The sequence below is a fragment of the Anneissia japonica genome, unplaced genomic scaffold (assembly GCF_011630105.1).
Source record: "Anneissia japonica isolate Jap-2015-1 unplaced genomic scaffold, ASM1163010v1 scaffold234_len1672027_cov178, whole genome shotgun sequence".
Classification (NCBI taxonomy): Eukaryota; Metazoa; Echinodermata; class Crinoidea; order Comatulida; family Comatulidae; genus Anneissia; species Anneissia japonica.
The window spans coordinates 29,756-38,217 of NW_022738761.1; the positions used below are offsets into that span (position 1 = coordinate 29,756).

Sequence of the window (8,462 nt, forward strand, 5' to 3'; positions counted from 1 at the left end):
TTTCATCCACACAGTGCAATTTTATTTCTTGGTTTTTATAAATACTGTAGTTTATAGATTTGATATATTATTTATATTATTTATTTCACATCTGATTAGATGCGATTGCTTTTTCTTATGTATTGACTTTAACATGTTTTATGCTATTTCCCACAGTTTCTTATCATGGGTCTTTTGTTCTTTTAATTTTGTTTATTAGGATTGATTATTTCTGGCAGACTAGCCATAGTGCTTTATCCAACACATTTGCATACTCTGTTGTTATAGGACCTCCCCTATTATAGCTGTTTTTTATCTCATTTATACAGTCTCCTGAAGAAGTCCACTGTTTGGATGAAAGCTCGAGAACAAATTTTTTTCTGTTAGTCTTAAAAATGCTGCTCTCATTCATTTTATCTTGTTGTACATAAGACTAACGCGGCTACTCTTTTTATTCATCATGAATTTACTTGATGTTAGTTAGATTCTTTATAAAAATTGAATTATTTCAGTTCAAAAATGCAAAAAAAAAGCAGTTTTTATACAGAATTTTAATATTGGGGGCCATTTTTACCTACTTGTCATTAGGGGCCATTTTTACCAGGGCCATTTTTTCCGGGGCCATTTTTTCTGGGGCCATTATTTCCTGGGCCATTTTTTCCGGGGCCATTCTTACCGTACACCTTCTATCCTATGCTGATCATGTTATAAATTATTATATATTCTTTTTCAAGGCATTTAAATTTTAAAATGAAACTATTCTACTTCTAGAGCATCAACCTTCAGCCTGTGCATTATGCAGTCTATGTTGTGATGATGAGCATCAACTACCAAACAAATCAAACATTCCAAATGGTATGCTTAGTCATTACTAAATTGCAGTTTCATTATACTGTATATTTCTTTTCATTATATAATTCGGATCGTATTCCAATTAATAACTTAACCATATCCGATTATACTTTACAATAGAGTATGCGGTTGATGAGACTGAGTTTCGATCACTGCTGTTGGAAATATCTAAACACATAGATGAAGAAGATCTTCAGGTATTGAAAGTTACTCTCACTGATCACATTAAAGATGCACAGAAACTTATTAACGCAGATCGGGCAACTCAGCTGTTTGAGTTTTTGATCAAACAAGATATCCTGAGTCCAAATGACATGCGCATTCTGTTTGAAGTATTGAAGTTAACACAACTAAATCATTTGCAACGATTCATCAAAGGATGCCCACCGGTGGAGGACATTCAAATTATTTTCTTTTCCAAGTTCCGACAGTCTGTAGTAGTCTTTGGAAGAGCACTAACTAACAGCCTTGCAAGAGAGATTGAGTATAAGTGTTTTGGTAGAGAGAGTTTGTACAAAAAGAAATGGGATCTTATTATGAAACTTGAAAGAAATCTCATTCTATGCAATGATGAATCGATAGAGAACTTTAAAGCAAAATTCAAGCGCCATGTAAGCAAATAAGCTACGATAAATCTTTACAAATACAAGAGCTAAAAATAATGCCTAGAATTACAACTTTTGAATTAAAATTTTGAATAAGAGGGTAATCAAATGGACAAATAGCTTATGCTTCCTGCTTTCACCATTAGAATATTATATATTTGCCTTTGGTTATTATTATTACAAATTATATTATGTATAAACCATGTAGCGATTGACCAGAATGCCACTGGTCACTTACCCTTGGTTACCAGCACTAGGGGCTATAATTCAGAGACATATGCCCATTCTACAGACCACAGAACGTCTGTTTTTCCGGATACACCATTATAGCCTATCGAAGACCACCTACCTTTGTCATGTATTAGTGAGATGTAAATTAAAGAGGCAAATTAACTCTTGTGACAGCCACAATTTAGTCAGTTGTCTTTGTGGTTCATCATGCAAAACATGCTCAATGCTTGATTCTACACAATCATCCAAGAGCAACTAAACAAACCACATATTTTAAATAAGGCATGTCATTCTTATATCGTATTATATGTGGTAAACAATATGTCGGGCAAAACAAAAAATGCTCTTCCTATGAGAATGACACAACATAGATCAGTTATCAAAACATCAAAGCTTGATCAAATTTCATACTGTAATGTCAATTGGAGCAAGAAAAATCTTAAGGATTTATAAAAGATAATCATTGGGTACTTTTACTTAAGAACCACACCTTTTGGACTCATAATTTTAGAAAAGTTCTCTGCTATCATGCCTTTGGATCTCCATTATTGTAGTGTCATGTATAAATTCCAAGGAAACCCTCATTGGCACCAACAGGTACATTCCAGTCCTACCTTATGGTCAACTTCAGGAAGTAACTAAGGTTATTCACCCTGGTAGTTGGTGAGTCAATGATGTGTCATTAACCATCTTCTTGGAATCTATATAGCTCCTCCCCTTTGGTCCCATATATATATGAGAGAATGAAATTAGTGTATTAGAAAAGGACACAGAGAGAAGGACACGTAATAGACACAGAGAAAAACCATAGAGATAGAGAGGAAACGTTTTATGTTTACATTATAGAGTTCAGCACATTTTGTATATTTGATTGATTGTGATATACAATAAAACATAACAAGGAACTGCATAAAGTCTACTGAGTATAATTCGAGTTCTAACCTCTCTTGCGGGTCAACATAGACCCCAACACGACATGGTGGAAGACCCGGATTTGGATTACAACTCTATAACAACTTACTAGTTTTAAACAGGGCGGTTCTCCCCTGCAACGCAGGATGGTCAACTAGGCGACCACCGAAGCCAAAACAATGAGAGATAAACAGGGTAGACACATTCACCTGTCACCCAGATATTGTACGAAAGTGGATCAACCTTGGAATGGATCAGGCAACGAGACGACTACTCAAGAAGAAAGAATGAAATTCAACGCAAGACATTATTTGAACTTTCTGTTTATTTTAATTTGTTAATTTTCGTTTACTGTTTTGTACATCTTGATACGTTGGGTAAGCAAACTCACACGATTATTTTTTAATGATATAAGTTTACTTAAGTTTCTTTTAAAATTTAATCCTATATTTCAATTATGGCTCAAAACCTTCGGCAAACTGATTTTCTTCCAGCCCGTTTTTCGGGTGACTCAATAGACCATTAAAAATGTATTGCCCATTTCCTTAGTTTCATGGATTATTTACAAGCCCATGATTTACAGGCTCCAGCTGACGAAGAACAAGTTAATGCTGTCGTAAATTTATTTAAGCGAACTCTTATCGGATCAGCCCGCTTATGGGTGGAAGGTAAAACAGAAATTAACCAAGACTCCCTGGTACAATGAAAATCAACTAGTTTATCTTCATAAGCCTGACTCTAGTAGTATAACTGTACCATCAAGAAAATTTTCTGCTAAATGGGTAGGTCCATTTGCAATTTACAAGGTTCTTGATCGTTCACATTACATGCTATGTACTTTAGATGGGAAAATTCTACAAGATGTGTTTAATTTTAATCGACTTAAACCCGCATTTATTAAAACATCCTCAGCTAATGTTTCTAACTTACAAAAGTTGAAAGAAGTTATGTCAAAAGATGACAAAAATTATAAACCAAAAGAAAACATTGTATGTTGTTTTATGGATGAAAATGCAAACGAAATAAATGAAACTAACTTGTTAATGAGTGCATGTACACTTTAAATGTCATGACAGATAAAATCGAATTAGATAATCACATACGTTTGTGTGTAGATAATGGTGGTATAGCATCATCTTCCGAGTTAACAAAAGACCAGAAAAATGATGTAATTAAATTGTTGGAAAATGTACCATGTACTGTAATAACATTGAATTAATTCGAGCACAATTTCATGTTGGTAGATTACAAATATTAATAAAACTATTAACTAATCATTCTTATTGGTGGACACCTGATTTGTATCCTGATTCTATGACAGTAGTTGAAGCTGTCCTAAAACATAAAATTATTAAATGTACAGGTAGTCCGAACAAGTTTATAAAGAAGATTCATAAGTAAATATTTGATTGCATATTGTCAGAAGAAATGCTAAGCTCTAAAAACTTTACAATTCATCATAGGGTATGGTTAGGAATATAAACATAAAGCAGCTTTCCTTTAACCAAGGGCTCCCCATCATGATTATATTGTAAGCTTTGCATGTTTTCCTTGTATTATGAAGTAATAGAATGACTTTGTATTATTATTATTACAGTACTACTATATTGTAAGTATAGTAAGAAGAATTGTAATGATTTATGTCCTTTGACCAAGTCTTGAGAAGGAAATTCTGATTGAAATTTGATTTAAATAACAGATGTGTATGACTACCAGTAGGTATAGTAGTATAAATTGTATGAAGTAGTAGTTAAGCATTTAGTTAAGGTAATTAAGGTAGTTAAGGATGTGTCAATTTGTAAACTTTTAAACTTTATATCTATATTCAGTTAACATTTTATATGCATTTATTATGTTTACACAATTATACTTTATTATATAATTATTTTATGAAAGAATTACGAAAGATGATCAGATAATAGAAATTTGCAGTGTTATATCATTGTGTAACTGTATGTTTAAAATTGCTTGTCTCATACGGTATTGTTTTCAACTTAAGAAGAGTTTCCTTCAATTTAAGTGTAGAGTTAAGTTTTGATTGATTTTTAGATAAGTATGTATATCATATATTTAATTTCTTAATTTCATAATTAGAACAGTTTCTTTGATTTCACTACGTTCCATCAAATTGGGAAAAAGGGGATGTCATGTATAAATTCCAAGGAAACCCACATTGGCACCAACAGGTACATTCCAGTCCTACCTTATGGTCAACTTCAGGAAGTAACTAAGGTTATTCACCCTGGTAGTTGATGAGTCAATGATGTGTCATTAACCATCTTCTTGGAATATATATAGCTCCTCCCCATTGGTCCCTTATATATATGAGAGAATGAAATTATTAGAAAAGGGCACAGAGAGAAGGACACAGAGAAAAACCATAGAGTTTTATGTTTCCATTATAGAGTTCAGCACATTTTTTACATTTGATTGATTGTGATATACAATAAAACATAACAAGGAACTGCATAAAGTCTACTGAGCATAATTTGAGTTCTAACCTCTCTTGCGAGTCAACATAGACCCCAACACGACAGTAGATACCTAATACTATAGATATTGTTTTACACAGCATTCCTAATAGGCCAATCATTTTTGGCATGTATATAATAATAATTCATGATGTTTTTCATAATCTTGCTGATGAAGGCCATAAGAGTGGCAGAAATATCTGGGTTATTAATAAATCAATGTTCTTAAAGTTTACTATTGAAGTTGTTTCATTTTTTTCTGTATCCTGTTGAAACATACATGCAACACAAATGAAAGGCATATATTCCTCATTTATAGCTTTGGACAATTGGTAAATACGGGGATTGTAGTTGAATATGAGGGGGATCTGTGTGGTTATAGGATTTGGCTTTGTATTTGAGAACGTTGAGTCGTGATTTTGATGAAGATTTCTCAATGTTGCGTTTTATAATGAGGGATATGGTACCGTAGTTGCTGGTTAGCATTTTGATGTACTTATTAAATTCTGTATCAGTCCAGCATATATGTTTGATTTGCAGTGCTTCGCTGTATACCGTAATTGGTTAAATATTTCATTGGGAGCCTATTATCTTAGAATTTTATCTCGCTTATTTTTTCCTACAGTCTTTAACTAATTATATTCTGTATTTCTTATTCATGCGCCACAGACATATCTTTTCAAGAATCAGGAAAAGTCCTTTCCAAAGACAATAAACATGGACAATCCCTCTTCCGTACTTTGCTGCTGAAGCTGGTGCACAGAAAATATGTTTATGGTAGGCCGCTTCGCTCTTAAAACGCATTGCCATTCTTGATCGACTCTTGATGCAAGTTTCTGTAGACTACTTAGAGCGATACAACTTCCTGGGTAATGTAAATACATCAAGACAATAGCTTCAAGTTTTATTTTCTATTGTACATCACACATGATATGTTAATTAGATCTCTATGGTTGCCGAAAGTCGCAGATAAAAGATCAAGAAAATTTTTTGGGCACTTCGTTTTGATATATATAATAGTGATGTGTTTTACTATATAAAAGTGTAATTTCTGGCCATTTAGAGGTAGAATTTCCTAAAATTTTTGCTGTGATTCCGAAGGTTCGGGACACAGGCTGGCATAGTTTGGGAAATTTACTGAGCTTGAATGCTAAAATGACCAGAGGCGGCGCTACAAGTGGGTCGGGAACTAGAGAACTTGCCCCCCCCCCCCACGCCGAGACCTTGAGAAAAAAAAATTATATGTATTTTTTACATATTAATAGACTCTAAAATCAATTAAAATAGCCTTTGAAACACCTAAATTGTCATATTTTGACCACTTTCGAGAGGTTTGACCGATGCCTGACCACACCCACTTTTTTCCTCGTCGCAAACATCAGTACCCCTATCCTGGACATCTGGCGCCGCCACTAACAATTGATTAAATAACTCGCTTAGTATCGTGATTCTACTGGTAATTGAAAATGCTAACTACCGAAAATATTACAGATGCTGAGTGTCTCGAAGGGCAGCTGCTCAAGCTGATTTGAACCCAATAATTTTTTTGTTGATGAGCTACAGTATGCCTAATACGATTATTACTTAGTCCTATTCGAGCACTGCTGTTATTATTCACCTATTCATTTAGTTACGGTGCTACGCAGTAAACAATTTACTATGATTTTCCAGCTTAACCACACTCCATTATATAGTTTTTGCCAGATACAAAAGTATGCATACTCCAAGCAAAGATATGCCATCGTGCTGGGATTGAATATTCATATTTAATGGGACATCAAACAAATGTATGTCCAACAGCTGTTCGAATAACCTTCTACTTCATCAACAGTTTGAACAAATATTTTTCAGTCCGACAGACAGAAATATTATAGTCTATTACCAGCTTTAGCCTTAAAACTAATTGCCAAAATAGATCTAAAATTGACATTTTTTTTTAATGGTTAAATGAAATGTCATCATGAGCATATTTAGGTATGTCACATATTTTTTCACATATAATTTTATAGACGGGATTATAGTTTGATAATGTAATTCTGGGGCAAATGCAGAATTTTTGCGGTAAGGGGTGCATAAAAATCCACACCATGGTTTGGGCTGAGGTGAGAAGATTTTGAGAATATGGACCTCAAGGCACCCGGAAATTGAACTCTTATACTTTTAAAATCTTATTGGTAATATATTTTCAATGATAAAAATAATATATAAACAATACAATACAACAATTATTTTTTTTAAGACAATCTAGGGGGTGCGATCGCACTGTTGCACACCCATGCATCTGCCCCAGTAATTGATGATTTATCCTGTGGAAATCACACTCAAAATACTAATTAAATTAAATTAAATCTATGATCTATTGTTTTAATGTGATGTTTTTACCGTTTCTCGTTCTTGTTTTCCTTTTGTACAAAATACACCAATTTAGCTTTTGGCTACCAATGTATTTTTTTTTATGAAGGAGTTTTTTGAATAAAGATACCGATTATATATATGAAAAAAAGCTACTGTATTATAAAACAATCATTAAAAAAATACACAACCAAATATAATTTTAAACCTGCAAGACCCAAAAATCAGCGATAAACGCTATGTTACAGTGAGTATTTATTTGGCTGTAATATTTTTGAGGTGATAAGTGAGGATAAACTAAATAAGACTATTACAATTTTTTGTTTATATTTTTCAATTGACTGCATTCATCTATTTTATCTTTGTCTTTGCCATGGTTGGTGCTTTACAAATGCCTTTTCCTTCAACTTTCCAGGGGATACCTTTGTAAGTGGCTACCTTATCTTCGTTGGTAAACAAATCTGCCAAAATTTTTTCTAGAACTTTCTTCTTTGGGTTCATCTGTGGGGGAAAGTCATCCACTGAAAAAAAAAAGAATTGCAATTTCAAATAATAAATATGTTTATATTATTAACAAATTTTTATTGGCATGACATTATATCTCCAATAAACAAGAACAAAATTGAAATTCATTTTTATTTATTTTTTTTTTTTTGCTACTACCTATCTTTTATATTACTATCTTTATATAATTCTATTTTTATATTTTGTTTTATGCATTTTTGCCAACTTTCATCTCAGACAGATAATGAATCCCAACAAAATCAGAAGATTTTTAGTGATTATGTGATTTTAGTTTTAGGACTTTTATACTAAGCAAAAAGCAGTAACCTTTATATGAACTTGAACAACTAGAAGTTAAAAAAATATATATTAATAATAATCGCTAACATTTACATGAATTACAGAACCAGGGGCGTACGGTGAAAAATCTAAGGGGGGGTCGAAACGAAAACGCAGGGGGCAAGCTGAACTCGGAGGAATTTAGCGAAGCTTTCAGAACTCGCGGGGTGCGTTATTTGTGAGTGAAGCGAGCAACTAGGCTGAAGCTAGGGGGCCG

General features: G+C 33.1%; 2 protein-coding genes across 3 annotated transcripts in view; one reads left to right on the forward strand and one right to left on the reverse strand.

Moving 5' to 3' along the window:
• LOC117117730 overlaps positions 1 to 7,405 on the forward strand; it is a 35,701-nt gene extending 28,296 nt beyond the window's left edge. Inside the window, exons 10-11 of the mRNA XM_033262127.1 lie at positions 751 to 834; positions 952 to 7,405. Of these exons, the coding sequence (XP_033118018.1) occupies positions 751 to 834; positions 952 to 1,454 (587 nt within the window). The 3' untranslated portion in view covers positions 1,455 to 7,405. The remainder of the gene's footprint in view (positions 1 to 750; positions 835 to 951) is intronic.
• The window catches only part of LOC117117731 (aminoacyl tRNA synthase complex-interacting multifunctional protein 1-like), a 9,474-nt gene continuing 7,023 nt past the window's right edge, over positions 6,012 to 8,462 (reverse strand). For both annotated transcript variants that reach the window (XM_033262129.1, XM_033262128.1), the window contains exon 7: positions 6,012 to 7,923. In XM_033262129.1, the coding sequence (XP_033118020.1) occupies positions 7,754 to 7,923 (170 nt within the window). In that variant the 3' untranslated portion in view covers positions 6,012 to 7,753. The remainder of the gene's footprint in view (positions 7,924 to 8,462) is intronic.